The sequence below is a fragment of the Megalops cyprinoides genome, chromosome 19 (genome assembly GCF_013368585.1).
Source record: "Megalops cyprinoides isolate fMegCyp1 chromosome 19, fMegCyp1.pri, whole genome shotgun sequence".
Taxonomy (NCBI): Eukaryota; Metazoa; Chordata; class Actinopteri; order Elopiformes; family Megalopidae; genus Megalops; species Megalops cyprinoides.
This window is the reverse complement of record NC_050601.1, coordinates 12,098,950-12,120,305: the sequence shown is the minus strand read 5'-3', so window position 1 is coordinate 12,120,305 and position 21,356 is coordinate 12,098,950. Positions and strand designations below refer to the sequence as shown.

Here is a 21,356-nt window from a genome sequence, read left to right as displayed (position 1 = left end):
TGTCCCCAGGCTCCAGGAGGAGGTGAGGGGGAGGAGGTGGAGGAGGAGAAGGAGGGGGATGCTGCCGCTGCTGTTATTGGTATTGTCACTCCCTGTCACTCCCTCTCAGTACTTGATGAGCCACAGACAGGCGATAATGATGCAACCCCCAGGCCGGAGCGTCCACGGCTGTGCCGATGAAGCACTTTGCTGTGAGACACTGAAGGTGAGTGTGCCCAGTATGAAGGCAGGAAGGTCGAGTCCAAATACACTGCCTCTCACTCTGCCTGTGGAGAGTGTTTGGTCAGAACACATTGCGCACGCATGCACCTGCAACGAAAAGGCCGTGGGAGAGTAAAAAAATAAACCTGGCTGAAACTGAACAAACAGGGTATAAAATAAATTTGGTGAAACGTTTTGCAGACAAAAGAAGCAAAACCTGATTAGAATAACTGATAAAATGGTATAACATTGATAATATAATGAAGACTGCATCTCTCCAAATTAAATGCCGCTTAAATGATAGGATGTAATTAGAATGATAAGAAATAACAACAGTGGCAAACACAATCAAAGTGAAATGATGGAATGACAAAACAACTGGAACAAAAGAAAAGTTGTAAAACATGACTGAAGAAAACAGGCATAGCCCCCGGTTTGGAGCTGGTGGGGTGAAGCTCCGAGGAGAGTGAGGCTCCCTGCAGGCATCTGCAGACCACTTCAGTTCTGGCCCTATTGTGCTGCAGGGGGTCCCCAATCAGAAAGCGACCCCTCCGCCAGGCACCTAGGCCTTGTGGGCTAAACTCACTGCGCTTCACTACCAGATGCCTAACTCCTCAAAACCAATGCCTCCAACACAGCATTCACTGCAAGATGAAAGACGTGAATTACATTATACCTTTAATGTATTCAGCACATACGCTCATCATCTTATGTAGTGTACACTGTATATAAATTAATATATATTTTACATACAATATTAATTTATTTTACGTGACAGTAGTATTGGAGGTGAAACATCATGCACATCAAAAGCAGCATTGTGGCTGTGACCGTGAATGTAGGATGACAGGCACTCAGTGACAATAGCTCAATGTTAAAGGCGTGTGTGGGCCTTCATCAGGACAAGAAGGTTAGTTATAACACAAGCGGTGACGCAGTGAATCAAAGCACTGTGGCCGTTTCACCAGTGGGTGGGAACAGAGCAGTGAGAGTGGGCCAGTCGCCGAGGGGCCCTGAGACCAACACAGGAACACAAATCGAGCGGTGGGAGGGCTCCAGAGGGACTGCAGGGTGCTGCGAGCCCGGCCATCGCTGCCGGAGAAGGAACGGAAGCGAGGACGGCCCGGCTCACAGAAGCCGCACACTCAGGCGCCGAGCGCAGACGCGCATCAAGAGGGGGAAGCAGCACGAGCGGGCTCTCATTCTCACCCCGCAGGAAATGTGCGATGGCGTAACCGCTCATGAAGGAGACGTGAGTCACCTGGGAGGAATCCGACCTCCCAGCTGGCCCCCGTGCGCGGATTTAGCTGTGGAGCTCTTCGAGACGGAAATGCGCGGCTGTACGCTAAGCCCGCTAAAACATTGCTGCGAGCGTTACCTGAGGGGTGCAAAATCCAGGCGCCTCACCTGGGACGCCGGCGGACCGCATTGACGTCAAGCGAAAAGGACAAAACAACAGGGATGTGAATGCACAAAGCTGAGAGTTCATGACCTGCATGCAAGTCAATGGCAATGAAAATGCAACTGATAATGTACAGTTGGTATATACAGTACAGATGGTAACTGTGTACACACAGTGCAACAGATGGCTTACAGATATACCATCTCCTTTTGAGAGGATGCAGTCAAACATTCCTGCCCTCTGGCAATATTCTTCTATGACTGTGAATAGTTATTTCCAATAACTCCATACTGTTCATTATATATTTATCTTTGCTATAGTGAAAATATCAAGATACACAATGCAGAATGATTATGAAATTCCACCTTAAAATTATTATTTGGACTTTATCAACCTCCAGCTATCCATGCGCAATTGTATTTAATGAAACTTCACTGTCAAACACCCTCTAAATTTTAAAAAAATATCATTGTAATAGTATGATTGTTGATGAATCAGGAAACAATGCCATGTGAAGATCTTAGTCAGTTTAGTAAGTGAAGTCATAAAAAAAAAAAAAAATTCAAGTTGGGTCCTGATTGAAACATTCTGAAAAGATTTCTGTGTGACATCCCACCAGGTACAATTAAGTTGATTGCGTAGCAACAGACTTTTCTGCACATAAAGGTGCGATGTGGGAGATTACTTGTGCAGCGGTGGTGAACATGCATAGGATACTCTCAGGAGCTCTTTGTCTGGAATATTTAGAGGTGTTTTTTGGAGTAACCATATTGCTGATCACATTACAAATCATTTCTTTATTTTTGAGTGAGGCCAGGGATACAGCTGTACAAGAATAGAATGGGCGATAGGGGAAACCAGCAGTACAAAATAGTCTTCATTATCATTCTGTTGATGTAGACATTTATTATTTATCATAGACATTATTTTCATTATTACTGAATTACTATCCTTTAGTGTGTTTTCAGAAACACTTATTAAAATTGGAACATGAGTTCAAGGACATCATTTGCAGGTTCTTTGTAAATTCATGTTATTTTGTTAAAGATAAGACGTATGATAAAGATGCTTGTAAAGATGGGATGCAATAATGGATTTATTATTTTGAGTCAAAGTAAATTGAATGGGGGGTGTAGCATTTTCAGCTTGTGAAATGCACAAGTATCAGCATATTGCTTTTCGATAGCGCAAGATCTTAGCAAAGATGGCACAATCTGGGTGGTGAAATCTATAGAACTGTGACATAAAAATTCTAAGAATGCCTTTTGTATCCATGCCATCTCAATCTATTCCTGTATTCAAGACAAGATCTCCTGCTGTATCTTGCTAACATTCGCAGTCCACATTTTAAAGCAGAAATTATTAAACTAAAGGTGCAGGCTTATTTATTTCTGTCAGCCTCCAACGTCTTCCCTAAATTCTCTGTTTCACAGATGAAAATTAAACAAGAGATTAAATTAGAGCTAAAATTAAAATGAAGAGCCGTAATTAACAGGATTACCATGTATCACATTACATCAGTGATTGAGTTTGTGAGAGGCCTGTTCCATATTCCGAGGCAGGGAAGCTCTTCCTGCCCCTTGTGGAAGCGCAGAGGACCTGCAGTCTAATTTCAGCAAAACCGTGCTCTGCTCTGTCAGTGTCTGTGTGCAGTCCCTGACCATAAATGTGACCATAGTGTTCCTCAGTCAAAAAGTCAATCATCTGAAATGCGACCATAGATTCTAATGTCCATCAAAAAAACATCTGAATCAGTCATCCGTCCATAGCATGGCTTATTAAGCCTTTCTTGTCAATCATGTCTCATACCCACTTTGATGGGATGTTATTTCTGTGATTCCACATGGCATGTTGACTGTTTATTAGAGTATAATATACCTCAGTTGTGCCAATTCTCCACCATAATGGAGACTGGCTCAAACTGGAATGTGCCAGTTAAGGTTTAATTTGTGCAGAAACTGATGCATAATATTCTACCGAGATTGTGTTTATTTTGAGGGTATGTGAATTAGCGTTAATTTGTTTGCTCGGTAACGATGCAGGGAGAATTAATTAGGGCAGTGTTGATGGGTGTGTTAATAAGTCTCAAGTGTGTTATGCTAATGAGCCTGTGATACCGTGGGCCCACTTGTGAAGGTATGGGCTAGTCTGGGACGTAATTAGCAACCCTCTCAGTGTTCTATCACTCTTATTTATTTATGTGCTCTGCCGAGGCCCTTATTCGGAAGGGGATTACAGTGCCTCCCCTCATTTAGGTGGGGTTTCATCTTAAACCATCCTACCAGCTCCAGAACCAAAATAACCTTATTTATTCAGTTAATATTAGAACTCCCTCTCAACAGTGCGACAGTAAGAGTTGCGTTTTCAGGCAGGCCACAGACATCAGCCTGCGTGGCCACGACTGGATTTGATTCTGAATATTTACTGCTGGGTCAATGCAGAGTGCGCTAAGGGCTGGGGTGTTTCAGAAGGCCGTCCTGAGGCACCTCCCCATCACTACGCATGGAGAGATGGCACACAAGCTCTGCATCTATGCCATGGTGAGCTCATCGGTGATGATATTACCAGTGATAATGATGATGATGATGATGACAATGATGATGGTGTCTGCTGATACTAAGGAGCAGTGATGATAACACAACTAAGACTGTTGGTTTAAGTACGGTATTGTGCAGGATGAGCTTGTACTCCTCACTAACCCCCCCCCCCCCATCTGTCATCACTCTCTAACCTCTCACTGCATTCACTGGGTCCACATGAATGACTATAATTACTGTACTTACAGAAGTACAGTGCCAGTATTACAAATGTGAAAGGCTTTAATGGGGTCATGTGTGATGTCATTGCAAAAGGACTGTAACACAGTGTTGGGTATGAGGTATATGTTAGACTATTACACTGCTAATAAACTGCATTGTTTTTAAAAGTAACCCCATGCTTGAAATGTACTTTAAGTAATAGCATTGATGTTATACAATACCTGGATGTATATCTGAGTCTGCCGAAGCTGTAGTTACAGGAACATTTCTTCCTGTTCTGTTTCTAACTTGTTTACTGTATGTATTTGAAGCCACTACAAAGGAAAGTTAAAGATATTCAATGTAAAATGTATTGCGTTTGTATCATTATAAATTCCCATGACAGCTAAGTATTATTCAGCTGGGAGAAGTCTGGTTCGTACATATTGTTTTTATTTTTGTTGCTTCTGAATTAGATTATTTCATTTTCTCACACATGCAAATCTGCACGGATTTTTATGTCAATAACTTCTGTGGGCCAGAGATATCTAAGCTGTATTATATATCATGACAAGAACTGATCTCATCATGTGGAGATCTGTTCTTGTCAAAATATATAATGCAATAATAAGCCAACATGCATTTTTCAGTCTGAATTTACAAAAAGTTGAAAGTTTTAACATTAGCAGAAACATTATCTGATTTAATTATTTTTTGCTTAATGTAGTTACAGCTTGAACCATTCTGACCATCCTGACATCAGTTAATCCAAACATAAAAATACTGCACTGTTAATGACACCATGTATTTGAATATGCATTCGCTTTCTTGTGTCAGCGGCACCGAAGAGCTATGAGCACCGTATGTCTTAATGTGTTTCATTTGCTAAAATGTGAAGCTAGAAAGGATAGTGAAGCATGGGGTAATAGAAACAACAGCACACAGAATGACTAAATGTGAGAAAGAGGGAACCAGTATTGCCCTTCACTCCTCAGATTGCTGAGACAATATAGGAACTTAGTGGAAAACACATTAAAAAAGACTAAAGAAGACAGATTAAGACCTCAGTAACATTTTATTCTATTTCTTTTTTTTTTACCAAACCACACAATATTTAGATTTTCTTTTCTTTCTTTTTTTTTTTGCTTTGCTTGCATTGGGCCAGGCTCATCACTCTTACTTCTTTCCTTCCTCTTTCTCTCCTATTGGGAGGACTGGAAAAGAAAGAAAGATGGGGCACTGGTGTGAAAAGAGAAAGAACTCCATTGTGTGATTGTTCAGCATGGCCTCCAACCCGTGCTTCATCATGCCTGGTCATGACAAATGCCTGGTGTCCACTGACCTGCCACATTCGTGTGAGCCGTTCTAATGCGGCTCTGTCGCATTTCAGCTGAAAGAGTTTCGCTTACTGCTCGGGCAGCACTGACTGTGGAACAACTTTAGATTCAAACTATCCTGGTGAAACCAACAGTACAACGGCCTATAACTAACCTGTAAATGAATGAGTATTATTGTGCTCTGCTATGGTAGCTCATGATGGCAGGAAAAAAATCCTATCACATGCATTTGTTGTTCCTTTTTTTACTGATAGCACATGCTTTCACTTATAGTATTTAGTTTGCCAAGTAAAACAACTCTATCTGAAATAAATACTCCTGTTCATATAGACAGACAGATAGAAGTACAAGGAGAGGATCCACAAGCCTATGAATCAATGAATCAAGGCTAAAATGAGGTCAAATGTTCACACAGGCACATTTTATCAGTGTGGATCCTCTTCCATCAGTGCTGGAGAAACCACATCAAAAATGTTCAAATCATGGAAATACATCACAGAATGTAAAAGTTTTGGTTGCTGTTGTTGCTGTTGTTGTTGGCATAAAGCAGCAGCAATTTATGGACAAAACTTTGCTACCCACTGGAGACACAAGGTAGAATTGAAAAAAAAAAGTTTTCTGGACTCTGTATTTTCCCTAGGACAAACGTGCCTTCCATGGCTTAACTCACTTCAATTTGGCACATACTATTGTGCCTGTATACATTGCCACATTTTTCTGCGCCTTCATTCCCCCATACCTCGGACTTCCAGTTTGCACTCCACCTCGTCCTCCCCCAGGTCATTGACGGCCTTGCAGGTGTACTTTCCTCCGTCGAACAGGCTGGGCTTGCGGATGTTGAGGGTCAGCACCCCCTGGTTGTTCTGCATAAGGAACTTGGGGTCCTCCCCAATGATCATTTTATTCTTCATCCAGATGATCTTGGGCTGAGAGAGGGATAAGGTGACAGACAGAGACAAAGAGTAAGAACCACTACAACAGGGGAAGACTGACTGAAACTTCCCAATGTTAGCATGTGAAAAGGATTAGGTATCAGAGAAGGGTATTTTTACATTATTTGTAAGGACATCTTTCACATTGATTTTTGGCTTTGTGGACACACTTATTGTGGGAAGACTTGCAGTTTACATTTCATACATTAACCAGAACTACAATTGAATATGAATACAGAAGCAATTCGAGTTAAACATTATGCTTACAGGTACAACTGCAATGACCCATCTAGGACTGAAACATGCTACCATCAGGTAAAAACTTAAGGTTCAATCTAACCACTACATTCTTCCAGATGGAGGCTGATTAGAGAAACGTCATAGAAAAAGATGGACATACACGCACACACACATACAGACACACACAAGAACCCACCTTGGGGAAGCCACGCACAGAGCAGCTGATGGCAGTGGTGTAACCTGCAATCACAGTCCTGTCGACTAGGGGCTGTGTAAACTTGGGGGAACTGCACATGTCCTTTTCTTTATAGGGTGTAATTTTATGCACCAGACCTGAGAGAAGAGGCATCAGGGGTGAGGGGGGTAAAATACATCAGTCTGTTGTCACTACAGTAAACAGAAAAAGTGTTAAACAAACTTAAGGCATGAAGGTAAAGTGAAATGAGCACCTGTCTTGGCTATGTGAGCAGTGTTCTTGCTTATTCCGACTTCATCGCTCATCCCACAGATGTTCTCGCTGAAGACGCGGAACGTATACTCATTCCCCATGACCAGGTCAGACACGGTGCAGCTTGGCCGTCTGTTGTGTTCATAGACGGTGAACCACTCCTGTAGGTAGAGGGTGAACATGCACCATTGAAACAGGGAACAGGCATGACCTGAGCAAAACATAGGTTTGGCCCTTTATATTAAACCTACCAATACTGTTTCCCTTTCCTTTGCCGTACTGCCAAGCAGTATACTGTACACTACATAGAAGTTCGTTGTATTTGATTAATCAGACTACTGAGTCCTTTCCACACACTGCTCGCTTCTTAGTGCAATCTATAAGATACACTCCACTGGCAACATTAGTATTCTGTCCATGAGAGATTATTTCAAAGGATTAAGTCATGATGACTTGTTTCTTTTTCAGTCAGGAGATCTGTATCTTTTCATAAAAGTCAAAGATTAATCACCCCTGGCGAATAATCAGCCAATGGATTGCGAGGCTTGACCTTAAATCTTACACATATTGCATCACTCTGCACTGTGTTAGATTCCTCAGGCTTTCACTCACCCCTTGCTCCCTGCCTCCTCACACCAGTTTAATGGTCATGTCTAGCGGACCTTGACACCCGCAGCCCCTGCCTCCAGCCACTGCCAGGCAGGTACACTAGTCATGACATGCTTTTGATGGTTCTCAATGGGCAGGGTTAACACACTGCAACCTTGTACAATCAAAATGCCTTAGGCAGCAGAGGTCATAAGAGCATTTGAGTCTGCCATAAAAGGTAAAATCAACCCCTAGAGTTAGTCTGGTGTTATCAGGAAGCTGTGCCGTATGGTTCTTGTGGCCCACACATGGAATCCCATTGTACCCACAAACACAAATCCAACCACAGTTTCCTAACTGGCAGGCCTTTCTGCAGACGGGTGTTTCCGTATTCTCAGTCCTTGTCACTCTTTCCTGGAATATCACTCTGGTCTTCGCAATATCACCACTGCTTTATACAAGTGCACTAAACAGTGTTCCACTATTACTATCTATTCATACAATTTTTTTTTTATCCATCAGTCAGTCATACACACACTCTGCATATGATTGTGTACTAAAGCTGTCCATCATGTATGCACTGTAGTATTGTCCTCACAAAAACTCACATTAGTCTTCTTGTCCGCCTTCTGTATGGTGTAACCCGTGATTTCCGCATTACCGTTGTCTTTAGGGGGCTTCCATTCAAGTGCTGCATTGAAGCCCCAGACATCAGTGATGGTCACTTCCCGGGGAGGACCTGGCTTCTCTAATGGATAGAAAGGCAAATTGTGAGAGAGAGTGTGGCTGTGTTAATCTGAGAAGGAGAGAGAGCGTGAGGGGAGCAGGCATTGATAACCTATTGCTGTGCACACATTATACCAGAACACTCTAGTTCATCACTGTCTGACTTGTCAATTGAACTAATCCAAGAGAATACCTTCTCCAAACAAAGACACAGCTCCTGTTCTCAGTAACAGACCAGGAACCTGTCTACCAGAACAATCCAGTTCATGGGTCATCCCACACAGTCTGCAAGCTATTGATGCTGCTCTTCTAATCAGTGTTCACCCACCATTATTTCAAATTGATTACTTTTGCAATGTCAAAATGATTTTAATTTCACACAACTCATTCAACTCACAACTCAGCCCGATTTTAGTCGCTTGTGTTTTCTGCCCAACAAAAGAGAAATCTGAAGTGGTATGAAACTATTTGGCCCATAGTCTTTGACTTAGTGCTGAGGCAATAACACCATTCAGAGACAAAATTGCACCTCCAAGTCTATGAATTGCTGCACATTTCTGCTCCCTGATCTCTCTGAAATTCTCACAATCTTCAGAGATTATAGTGCCTTTTGGCCTGCTGGAGCTGCATTTGCCCATACTTATATACTGGAGCTGTGTTTTACTGAACTCTACCTGTAAGGATCTTTGACTCATTTTAATAAATAGAGTTATTCTCACTCTCTGGATAGATACACCTTGGAGGCCAGAAAATGACCGTGAAAATACTGACCCACAATCTGGATGTCAATGTTGGCCTTGTCCTCCATGTTTTCAATCTGCACGGAGAGCGTGTACGTCCCAGAGTGTTCTCTCTCAGCAGAGCGGATGAAGAGGATGGTGTCGATGTCACTGGTGCGCACCCCCACTTTCTTGGTGTCGAGGAGCTGTCCATCTTTGTACCAATTCACAACAGGGCGAGGCTTCCCCTGAGCGACAGCGAAAGAGGGAGGTTGCATTGCAGTGCATCAGGCCTCACAGAGAGACTGTGACAAAGTGTTGAATGGACGTATTGAATGTCCGGTGAATGGACAGCCCAGGGCATGAAGCAAGCATGGGCATGTCAAGACACAAAGGGAGGGGTGTCACACAGTGCAGATCCATTGTCCAAAGGGAGAGAGACACAAACCTGGAAGGGAATGACCAGGTTGACTTTCTCGCCCACTTTCTTGATGTACTTGGTTCTCAGCTGACGTGGGAGACGGATCTTGGGATGCTCTGAGATGGGAAGTGAGATGGGAGAGAATGAAGAGAGTGAGAGAGAGAGAGAGAGAGAGAGAGAGACAGACACAGACAGAGAGAGAGAGTAGTGTCAGAGGCTGACGGGAAGAAGGAGAGGGAGAGTTTACAGAGGGCAGAGGCCTCCTCCACATTGACACAGGGACAGCTGGTGAGGCCGTGCTGCTCTGCTCACCCATGATCTCGCGGATGGTGACAGACTGATTCATCAGGGCGGGCCCGCTGCGGCCGGCGATGTTGACGGCCACCACTCGGAAACACATCTTCTCCCCGGTAGGCAGCCCCCTAACCACGTAGCTGTTCTTCTCCACGGGCTCCTTATTGGCCTGCACCCACTCTGTGTCTGTGAGAAAAGGGCGGGAGAGAGAGAAAAGTGAGGGATGAAGCAGGAAGGAGAAGTGGGCCGGCAAAGTATGAGGAAGAGAGAGAAGAGGAACTGGGGGTGTTAGCTGTTAGTGAGAAATTGTGTTAGTGTTGAGAGTGCCAAGAGAGATCAGGCTACAGACAACGTTTGGAGACTGAGGAAACAGAAAAGAGAAAGAGAAGAAAGCATTCATAGTGCACTAGGCACTTGCTGAAGTAGAACCACACAAGCATGTACAAATTTCACGAGTAACATAAAGAAAATGTACAGTCCATGGAGCTGTGTCCTGTCCTTTGTTTTAATGAATCATGTGCAGATTATCTGCCAATTTCTTGAGCAAGGAAAGTGAGGAAACCAACAAATCAGCCATTTGACTAGTTCAACAGCGGTGTTAGTTAAACAGCTTGAGTGTAAATCATGTGTCAGTATGCCAGTAATTCTTAGGTAATTCTATCCCATGCATTACCCATAATTCCTTTACCTCCCTCCTTGCAGTACTCAATGATGTAGCCATCGATGCCCCCTGCTCCTATTTTCTCTGGGGGCCGCCACTTCAAGACACAGGTGCTGTCTGTGACATCATCCACAGTGAGGCGAGTGGGCTCGCTGGTGGGGGCTGGGGAAGGGGAAAGGAGAGAGGGCCGGAGAGATAAGCAGAGGCAGAACAACCATACCAGCCTGCAATAATGCCACTCTCCTGTGTTTTGGAGAAGAGTTCGTGAAGGAGGGCAGGAGGACAGCGGACTCCACGCACCAATAGGCATGAAGGGCTTGGAGTTGGCGCTGGGCTGGGAGACGCCGATGCCATTGACAGCGAACACCCTCATCTCGTACAGCACCCCCTCGATCATCTTCTTGGCTTCGTAGGTTGTCGACTCGTAGATGTCAAAGTTCAGCTTGGTCCATCTGGAGGACCCCTGCTTCCTCCTCTCCATCAAATAGCCTGTGGATGACAGCACATCTTAGACTGGGAATGTGACCACAGACACACTTAAACTGGCCGACTGTTAGGCACACGGGGAGGAAAGAAACAGGGAAATAGGGGTGTACCTTTGAGTGGAGCTCCCCCATCAAATTTGGGGGGTTCCCAGGTCACAGTGGCATAGTCCTCTCCAACTGTGACACACTTGACTCCCTCGGGGGGGTCAGGCACATCTATGGAGGGAGAGACAGTGTGGTTAAGACAGAAAATGGCATCAGAGTGACAGCGGAGGTAGACAATGTGGAGCGCATTGAGAAAGCCAGAGCACATACCTCTGATGTGATCCAATATATCCTACCCTATCCTACCCTATCCTTTGTCACTCATGATGTTCATGAGTGACAAATGCCAGGATTCAATCTAACTGCAATGTTCATTGTCCCCAACACATGTGCACTTTTTCACTTTCACACAACAATTTGGATGAACTGACCAATAGGCCCACTGGGTGACAAAGGAGCAAACAGAAAAAGGACACAAGTAACATCCGGGTAGACAGTCTCTACAGCCTTGTTCCTGGGCCAAGTCATGGAGATACAGAAGGCGAAGGATCATGTCTGACAGTTGACTAAGAGGGAATGAGGGAGAGGTGAAGAGGGATTTCGTGGCAGAGCTACAGCAGAGTGCTGGACAGGTGAACTGATGGTCTGACAGGTACGCACCCACAATCCTGACGGTGATCATGGCTTTGTCCTCTCCAGCCGGGTTTGTGACAGTGATGGTGTACTTCCCCTCATCGTCCCTCTCCGCCCCCTCGATCACAAAGCTGCTCAGGTTCTTCCTGCTCTCCACTCTCACCCGCCCTTCTGTCTCCGTGATTGGCTGAGAGAAGACAGAATGAGATTACAGTAACTGGATGGCACAAATGCTCAGAGAATTTAAATCTGTAGACGTTCTGAACAAAGAAATGATTAAAATCCACACAAATGCTTTGATGCGCCAATCATCCAGCATTGATAGTAAAACCTGTTGTCAATGGAAACGAGATCTCTGATGAGAAATCATTGTTCAGACTCTTAAGATATACAGACAACAAATGCATTGTCTATGAAGGACTTCAGCCCCCATAACAGCTAAAGGAGAGGGTAGGCTGGTCTCACATTGTCTCCTTTCATCCAGCAGACAGTGGGGGCGGGCTCTCCAGTGATCTCCACATCCAGACGGAGCTTGTTGCCAGCGACGACGATGATGGTGTTTTGGGAACCCACGCCACCGCTGGCGTCCAGGTGAATCTTGGGAGGGTCTGAGTGGAAAGAGGGAGACACATTAGTTTATGACCAGTGAAGAGGGGCAGAGAAAAAACAGGCAAAGAACAATATGTTGAAAATATCAATTGGTTCATTGTTATTGTACATTATTTTATACTGTGCACAAACCTACCTTGGCGAGGTACATAGTCAATCTTGATTTCTAGGAGAGACAGAGAAAGAGCATAAATCCACTTCAGCTACTGTAATGTGCATAATAATGTATTAACAATTCTCATGCACTGCTATAAACACAGTACATCATTCTTCTATTTGCTGTGATATAATATTCTGCACAAATCATATTCTATAGATAGTGTGACAACATATCCGTTTAGTCATAGGCCTTTAATAACATGGCGTTCACCTCTAACTGGCGCTCAAGAGGAAAGCCCAAATTTGTTATATGAACCAATTGTGTATGACCACATCTATCTTCATCCTTCAGATTGGTAGTCTGCAGTGTGTTTCGGTGTATTACCCAGGAAGTTGAGCTTGGCAGAGAGTGTGAGGGCGTATCCGTCTGGGATGAAAGTGTAGTCTCCTGCGTCCTCTGGCTTCACGTCATCTATGGTCAGCTTGTGGATCCTGAGAGGAAGCAGAGGAGAGGAGGGATGGGGTTCAGGCTACCTCTCATTACCCAGGATGGGAGGTGCTCAATACAGGTGCTTTAAAGTTACCCCTGGGGCCAAGAACTTGTAGGAAATTATAATCTATTCCAGTTTAAGGCTTCTCTCTTTTCTTGAACTGTCATGCTCCAATAATTTATCCTGTCAATTGACCCATTCTTAGAATGCACATCTCATGATGTATGTGCATTTCCCAAGCACTGCAGCTTATGAGTGGAGTCTGACCATGGTAAATACTGTCTGAACCTTATTCGAGGTCTCTTGAAGGTCAAATGAGGTCATTTCCACAATACACAGAATAACTATAATCACCTTCCCGCCCCTTCTTCCACTCACGTTTACCTTCCAACATGTGTCATTTTTATGCGGTTACTGGCTTTGACCTCCACTCCATCCTTTAACCACTTTCCTGTCACTTTATCATCAGACACCTCACACTTGAACACGGCCTGCTCCTGTGCCTTCACTGTGAGGTCTGCAATACTCTGCAGCACCTCCAGTTCCTTGTCTGAGTGAGAGAGAGAGAGAATGAGACAGAGAAGGTGGGTTTATTAGCAGTGCACACAGAGCTCAGTGTGAGGAACACACTCAAAGGGAGCAGACATTCATACAGAATAAGGGAATTCCCCTGACAGTGAAATGGTACCTTCCACTTCCAGTTCAGCTTTGGACTCCCCCCCATTGGTGTAGACATAGTACATTCCTATGTCTTCCTTGGTTGCCTCGTTAATGATCAACCAGTGCTTCTTCCCATCCTTCTTGAAGCGGTACTTCCCATCTCTTGACAGCTCTACTCCATCCTTCATCCTGAGTGAAGAAAGAGAGATAGTACATGTGACTGAGAGAGCGAGCATGAGAGAGAGAGAGAGAGAGAAAGACACAGAGAGAGATAGTCAGAATTCCAGATGAAATATATTCATTCGCATGACCATACCCATTTGCAGAGTGGTGGAGCCACTCTGACAGACAGGTGATAAGAATAAATTGTCACAGGAAAATGTGGGTAGTCTCACCATATGACATTGGCGCCCTCCTCTGACACCTCCACCTCAAACTCCACCTTTTCTCCCACCAACACATGGACGTCATCCAGGAGCTTAGTGATGGTGACAGGGGGCTCTGAGGTTAAAATGAAGAGTGTGGGTGGGATGGTTATTAGTACCCAATTGGGGAAGCTAACATAGTAAATTGACCATTTTATATGATTATTTATCACTGAGTCTGTTGTTAGCCTAACTGCATTGTAATATTAATGTAATATTGTAATGTGAAGAAGTGCATTTGTGCGAGGAATCACCTTTGACGAAGACCTCGGTGAAGCTTTTGTCCTCTCCGACCACACACTCATAGGCTGCGTCATCCGACAGGCTGGACTTGTTGATGGTGAGGGTCCTCTTGTTCCCCACACTCTCAAACACATACCTGACAGAGAGGAGGAGAGAGAGGAGGGCGAGTATGCTCTCTGAGAATGCTGACAGAGGGAGATGGAGATCAGCATGAGGGGAGGAGCCCATGACAGACACTTGACCCACTTGCCAGTTATAGACAGCAATGCCTTTCACAGAGGCAACTTTCTTTGGCTAGAGCAAAGCTTCGCAAGTCTCACGTATAATCGTGTCCGCTTAGACAGCTGTAAATGGACATTGTACGAAAAGGATGCAGCGTGAGACATTGTATGAGACCTCGGAAAAAGTGTTCCTGAAAATAATATAACAGAAATATATGTAATAATAGAAATAAATAATGATGAAATGTTTGATCATTGACTGAAGTTTCTATTCTATGCAATCTATGTTCAATCGCTGAACTGTAAGTCTACCCTCTGTAATGGGTCTGTCTGTTCAGCTCCGCAACTCCCTGACACCCCATGATTTACACATGGCTGCCCATGCAGTTCTGCTCATCCTGCCTCTAAGCTCACAGGAGCCTTAAGCCACAGCACTGAGCCCCACCGTCTCACACCCATCAATTTACAACAGTGCAATATCACCCGCTTACTGCATACTCCATCTGTCACCTATCCACCCACAGTACACCCACACACACAGGTATAGAAAACAGGTTCATGTGTACACACATACAAAAAAACATATGAAACCTCCAATGCAGTCACACCGCCACTGTCCCTTACTTAGCAGAGGGTTTGATCTCCTGACCATTCTTCAGCCATTTGACTTGAGCATTGGGGTCGGCCACTTCCACCAACAGCTGGATCCTCTTGCCCTTGTCCACAGAATAGGCCGAGTCCAGTTTCTTCAGGAAAGCTACGAGGAACAAAGCATTGACAGTGTATGTCCTCTGGTCGAACTCCACTTAAATAAGCATGTCTCTTGGCGGCATAAGGTGTTGTTATTATTATTATTTTTCAACATCCTTTTCTAAAATCTCTCTTTCCTCACTTATTGCTCATATAACAACACAACATATCAAAAATGGCTAAAATACTGCATCTATCTCAGTATTTCTTAATTGCTTTGTCTGTGGGCTGGTGCTGGTCTGGGGACAGAGATAGACTGCTGGCTTTCCACTACCCTCAGTGCCCCTTAAAACACAGAGCTAGCTAGCAAGTTACCCAGCTGTACTATAATGTCCACACAGACTACTATGTGTAACCTATTAGTTTAAAACAATAAAAATGCTTTGTTATGTATTCCTGCTGAGACCAAACATCAAAACATTGAGGTAAAGTCAGTGGATAAAATGCGGACAAGAATATCCACAGCTCATAATTAAGTGTCTGTGAGGCAGACACAAAGGACTCACCAAAATTTCAATTGTTTTTATTGCAATAAGTTACATTGAATATATTGCAGACCAGAGAGAATTATAAATAATTATGCTCTCAAATAATTATGCCCTGAATTTACTCTCAGAACAATGAAGGGCTTTGACATTGTTTCAGGTATATATTGTAGAATTAAACTTTCAATTACAGTACCAAAATAGTAATATGCTTCTCAGAAGAGTATTCCCATGTGCAATTCTATGCATATATTGTGCTTATCTAAGCATGCTGTCACTTTATGGCTGTAGATCAAACACATTGATAAGTGGTTTTAGGTTTGCAAGTCTAGTAAAATCAATGGCAGCATTTAAATAAAGACTTTATTGTGAAATGCAGAGCAAGCTTGATTCATTTGCCTTTAATAGCAACAGTCAGTGCCAAAGAGTGTGTGAGTGTGTGTGTGTGTGGGGGGGGGGGGGGGGGGGGCAAGAGAAAAGCACAGAACTACATAAATAGCACACATAAATAGAGACCCAGGGAACAGAGCCACAGAACCAGAGAGACACAGAGGCAGGGGGACAGAGCCACAGAACCAGAGAGACACTGGACCAGGGGCACAGAGGCCTGGAGGCATCAGGGAGAGAAAGAGGAACAGCCAGAGCAAGAGAGACACACACGCCAACTAACACAGAAACAAAGAACTAGGAAAACAGACACATTGAACCAGGGGGACAGAGTTCCATAACAATTGATAGAAAGACACTACATTTGTAAGGAGTGGGTTTCATTCTTTTATTATTCTTTGTTTGTATGCTTGGATGGTGCTCAAAGTATTAATATACCAGGCCCATCATTGATATGAAAAACTGGTAAAACACTTTCATACTTACTCCCTGGATCTCCCCTTCTCAACAAAAAACTGCAACACCCGTAACTCTTTATTTCCTGTGTATGAACAGAGGACTGTTCAGTCGTGCTACTCTGTGCGACTCCTCCTTACCATCACACTTCTTGGGCTCCACCTTCTTCATCTTCTTCAGACGCTTCAGCATGCCTCTCAGGTCAGTGATGCCGTACTGAAAGGCAATCTTCTCATAGTCACAGGGCTTTGCTGCCTTCAGGATTTCCCATACATCCACCTCCTCCGTTGGTTCCTCCTTTTTAACCTCCCTGAGGGTTACACAGAGAAGGCAAGAGAGAGAGAAAGAGAGAGAGGGAGGGAGAGACAATTTGGGGTTTTAGGAATCCTTTCCCATTAAAAGCAAACAGCAAAATGGAGGCAATAAAATGTCATTTGCTGTTAGTCTCACTTAGCAAGACTTGAAAGGGAAAAGGGGGACACAAAGACAAACACAACAAATCGGTTCTCCTTCAGACAATCCACACAGATTCACTAATACACCATCTCAAAACTCAGAAAGTCAGGCAGGCACAGGCGGATTCAGAGGCGGGGAGAGAGACAGAGGGAAGACAGAGGGCTCTGGTGGGTCCCTGAGCAGGGTGAGTGACATCCATGACATTTAATGAACTGCCACTTGAATTGTAAAATCCAATAAACAGTATGAACAAAGACCAAGACAAAATAGGTTTTTTAACCCCACACTAGAGTAGAAGAGGCTTTAGCTTGTGGTCAATGGTAGAGACAGGGAGGGGTGGACCAGGGGTCAGAAGGGTGGACAAACGTCTGAAAGGAATGAAAAGCCCTCACCTTTTCTTCAGTAAAGCGCTGAAGTCCAGCTCCCCTGCATCTTCCCCTGCATCCCCTCTAGAGGAAGGAAAAGAGGGTGTTGGTCTCTATTGAAATACAATGTACTGTTGGTCAGTTTGACCTGTGCAGACTGCACACACAGTCTTACACATGCGCACGCACTCGCATGTGAACTGACACGCCCAAAAGTACCCATGCATACAGGTTACTGTATGCATATATTTAGGTGCTGTAATCTTATTCACACGTTAAACCTAATAAACTCTTACCCTTTTTCACAGGTTTTGACGCTGACAATGAAAAGATTTCAAAATTATGATTTTTAATATCAATATTTGGAGCCAACTTTGTGTACAGGACTTTGTAATGGTTGTAAATGCAAATTTACATATTTACTCATACTTACCCATACTTTCCATATTTACTCATACTTACCCACACACACACACGCACGCACACATACACTTTCACATGTGCGCACACACTCACATGTAAACTGACACGCCCAAAAGTACACATGCATACAGTTTCCTGTATGCATATATTAAAATTTTGTAATCTTACCCTTTTTCACAGGTTTTGATGCTGACGATGAAAAGATAGAATTTCAATATCGATATTTAGAGCCAACTCTATGTATAGGAGTTTTCAGACAGATTCATCCTGGCTCCCATATTCACACACACACACACACACACGCACGCACGCAAGCACGCACGCACGCACGCACGCACGCACACACACACACACACACACACACACACACACACACACACACACACACACACACACATACACACACACACTTACATGTGTGCTCACACTCACATGTAAACTGACATGCCCGAAATGACAAATGCATACAGGTTCTTGTATGCATATATTTAAGTGTTGTAATTTTATTCACACATTAAACCTAATAAGCTCTTACCCTTTTTCGCAGGTTTTGGGTCTGACAATGAAAAGATAGAATTTCAATATCGATATTTGGAGCCAACTCTGTGTATAGGAGTTTTCGGTGGTTGTAAATGCAAAGAAGACAGATTCATACTGGCTCCCATATTTACTCATACGTACCACACACACACACACACACACACACACACACAGTCACTCTCACAAACTCTCTCACAAAATGACACGCCCACAAATACACATGCATACAAGTATGTGTATGCATATATATATATATATACATGCTATAATTATATTCACACATTTAGCCTGATAAGCTCTTACCCTTTCTTGTTGATTTTGCCTCTGACAATGAAAAGACAGTATTTCAATGTAGGGAACTGGAGCACACTGGATACTGGACCAGCTTTGTGACAAAAAGGCACACGTACATGGACCCTGGCATGTATGCCACAGAGGCGTTCTCATTGATACTCACGATCTTTTGAATGCCTCCAGAATGTTTGCTTGTTGCTCCTCTTGGGCAGCTGAAGAACAGATAGGTAAAAGGCCAGAGTTATAACACACACTAGTACCCTGATATTCCGCATGATCTGCCTAGCTTATTCACTGAATGTATCATTGAAGCAATGACTGTCTAATGAATACTCTGACTGAAACACTGATGTTTACTGGCTACTTTGTGGACTGCTCTTGGACAACCAATCATTAAGTTGGTAGGTAGTTATGCCCTGATGTCATACATGCCGGAGAAACTTACACTCAGTAACTACTTTGTGTAATTAGTACATTGGCTATACAACTGTTACACTGATTTTGTAACTGATACATGAACCATGTAACAGATACATTGACTGTGAACCTACCCAGCTAATATACAGAATGCCTGCTACACTGATGAATTTAGGTATTCAGGTTGCATGACCTAAAAGGAGCAATGGTTTATGGTTATATTAGTTGTCACCTTTTCAGGACAGCTATGTTACGACTCACCTTCCACGGACACCTCGAATACGCAGCTGTCACACTTGTCTTTAACAGTGACCTCACATCTGTAACCCCCCGCGTCACCGTCCACCACCTTGACGATCTTCATTTCATAAGTGTACACCTGCAAGGAGAAGAGGAGCAACTGGATATTTGTTCTGAACAGACTGCTGACCAATTAGACAAATTCTGTGTACCAAAACTGACACTGGGCACAGATTAACAACACAGAATATTCACCTTTGTGTCTTTGTGTGTGTCTGTGTGTATGTGTGTTTATGTGCATGTGTGCATATAAATAACCCCACAACCAGCCAATGCTCTCTGGTTCTGTGACTCTGTCCCCCTGCCTCTCTGGTTCTGTGACTCTGTCCCCCTGCCTCTGTGTCTCTCTGGTTCTGTGACTCTGTCCCCCTGCCTCTCTGGTTCTGTGACTCTGTCCCCCTGCCTCTCTGGTTCTGTGGCTCTGTCCCCCCTGCCTCTGTGTCTCTCTGGTTCTGTGACTCTGTCCCCCTGCCTCTCTGGTTCTGCGGCTCTGTCCCCCTGCCTCTGTGTCTCTCTGGTTCTGTGGCACTGTCTCCCTGGATCTCTATTTATGCTATTTATATGGTTCTATGCTGTCTCTTTTCTCCTCCACTCTCTTTGGCACTGGCTGTTCCTATTAAATGCAAAGGAATTAAGCTTGCTCTGCATTTCTCAATAAACTCTTTATTTAAACCATGCACACCAGCTCTCAGACAAGTGCACACCTTGGTGTTCCTGTCATAGGTCTCCTTGAACTGCAGGTGCTTGCCCGCCTTGCTGCCCAGGTCCATCCACTTCCCCTTCAGCCATTTCAGGGTTGGCTTCCTCGGCAGGTTGGAGCCATCAACCTTCGCTATGAAAATAATGTCCTTCCCTGCCACCAATAACCAAAAACGACTTGTCGATAACTGGCACAGGAACTTAAATGATCCCCCCCCCCCAAAAAAAAAACTGTGGCTAGCAATGGGTGTTACTTATTTGGTGAACAGTTGTGCAGTGTCAGTTGTGTGATAACAATAAGCTGAAAATTGATGGAGCAATGCGCTACCACTGTGCAGGTGAAACGCACCTTTGGTGGCAGTGGCATTCTCCGGCCTCTCAATGAAGAGTCCAGACAGCTCTGTTTTCCCTGTTGTACCCCCTGGGGTAAGGATGGTGAACAAAGAGGTCAAAGGTATTGGTGATTACATCAAAATGACAGAAATACATGCATTTATGTTGTTATATTTTTCTTATATTCTTAATGCCTCTTTTTTTATTCTTTTTCATCTTTATGCTAGTTGGCATCAAGGTTTGTACTGTAGCAGTAATGTACACCTACAATGTTGGTATCAGAACCTTTTTGTGGTGGAATGTAAAGGGTATAAACCACAGTTTGAAACATAATGTTTCTGCTTGTGTGTTTGCTTACTTACAGAAGCAAATTTGACATTATTCTTGTTCATTCAAGAGGGTAGATGAGACGGTTTTTTATTATAATTGTATATATTCCAAGCTTAATATCACATTATTGCTGTTTGAATTAGAAAGAAATTCCAAATTTCTGAGAACAATGGTCACTGAATGAACTTTTTAATGTTATCCATTGTTCTGATGTGTTGTGCTGACTGAATTTTCCATATTGTCAACTACACAGACAGAGATGCTTCTATTACATTCTTAGCAGAACCTATCTGAGCACACTGAGAAAGATAGCAAATTACTCTCACACATCTCTGTCTGTTTCCTGTTCATAATTGCAGACATTTTCAAAGTGCACTGGTGTAATGCCATACATCATCTCAGCAACATATGAAATCTCCTAACTGAAAGCTACTTTTTTGAGTTTATGTTGTGCTCTTAAGCCCTGAACATGAAACCAGTGTTGGTTGTCTCCTCTCAGTCTT

The 21,356-nt window shown here is 43.7% G+C and overlaps 1 protein-coding gene across 3 annotated transcripts in view; it reads right to left on the bottom strand.

The window, feature by feature from the left end:
• Positions 1 to 5,483: 5,483 nt before the first annotated feature.
• Positions 5,484 to 21,356, bottom strand: part of mybpc2a (myosin binding protein Ca) — a 50,389-nt gene continuing 34,516 nt past the window's right edge. For all 3 annotated transcript variants that reach the window (XM_036552837.1, XM_036552836.1, XM_036552838.1), the window contains 26 exons: positions 20,540 to 20,611; positions 20,196 to 20,344; positions 19,453 to 19,570; positions 18,938 to 18,986; positions 17,545 to 17,601; positions 16,837 to 17,006; positions 15,243 to 15,375; positions 14,409 to 14,533; positions 14,125 to 14,230; positions 13,758 to 13,918; positions 13,454 to 13,619; positions 12,964 to 13,070; positions 12,616 to 12,645; positions 12,336 to 12,478; positions 11,898 to 12,057; positions 11,304 to 11,408; positions 11,008 to 11,196; positions 10,735 to 10,869; positions 10,065 to 10,232; positions 9,780 to 9,868; positions 9,384 to 9,579; positions 8,495 to 8,634; positions 7,300 to 7,459; positions 7,047 to 7,183; positions 6,418 to 6,604; positions 5,484 to 5,555 (listed from right to left, as the gene is read on the bottom strand). In XM_036552837.1, the coding sequence (XP_036408730.1) occupies positions 5,518 to 5,555; positions 6,418 to 6,604; positions 7,047 to 7,183; positions 7,300 to 7,459; positions 8,495 to 8,634; positions 9,384 to 9,579; positions 9,780 to 9,868; positions 10,065 to 10,232; positions 10,735 to 10,869; positions 11,008 to 11,196; positions 11,304 to 11,408; positions 11,898 to 12,057; positions 12,336 to 12,478; positions 12,616 to 12,645; positions 12,964 to 13,070; positions 13,454 to 13,619; positions 13,758 to 13,918; positions 14,125 to 14,230; positions 14,409 to 14,533; positions 15,243 to 15,375; positions 16,837 to 17,006; positions 17,545 to 17,601; positions 18,938 to 18,986; positions 19,453 to 19,570; positions 20,196 to 20,344; positions 20,540 to 20,611 (3,290 nt within the window). In that variant the 3' untranslated portion in view covers positions 5,484 to 5,517. The remainder of the gene's footprint in view (positions 5,556 to 6,417; positions 6,605 to 7,046; positions 7,184 to 7,299; positions 7,460 to 8,494; positions 8,635 to 9,383; positions 9,580 to 9,779; positions 9,869 to 10,064; positions 10,233 to 10,734; positions 10,870 to 11,007; positions 11,197 to 11,303; positions 11,409 to 11,897; positions 12,058 to 12,335; positions 12,479 to 12,615; positions 12,646 to 12,963; positions 13,071 to 13,453; positions 13,620 to 13,757; positions 13,919 to 14,124; positions 14,231 to 14,408; positions 14,534 to 15,242; positions 15,376 to 16,836; positions 17,007 to 17,544; positions 17,602 to 18,937; positions 18,987 to 19,452; positions 19,571 to 20,195; positions 20,345 to 20,539; positions 20,612 to 21,356) is intronic.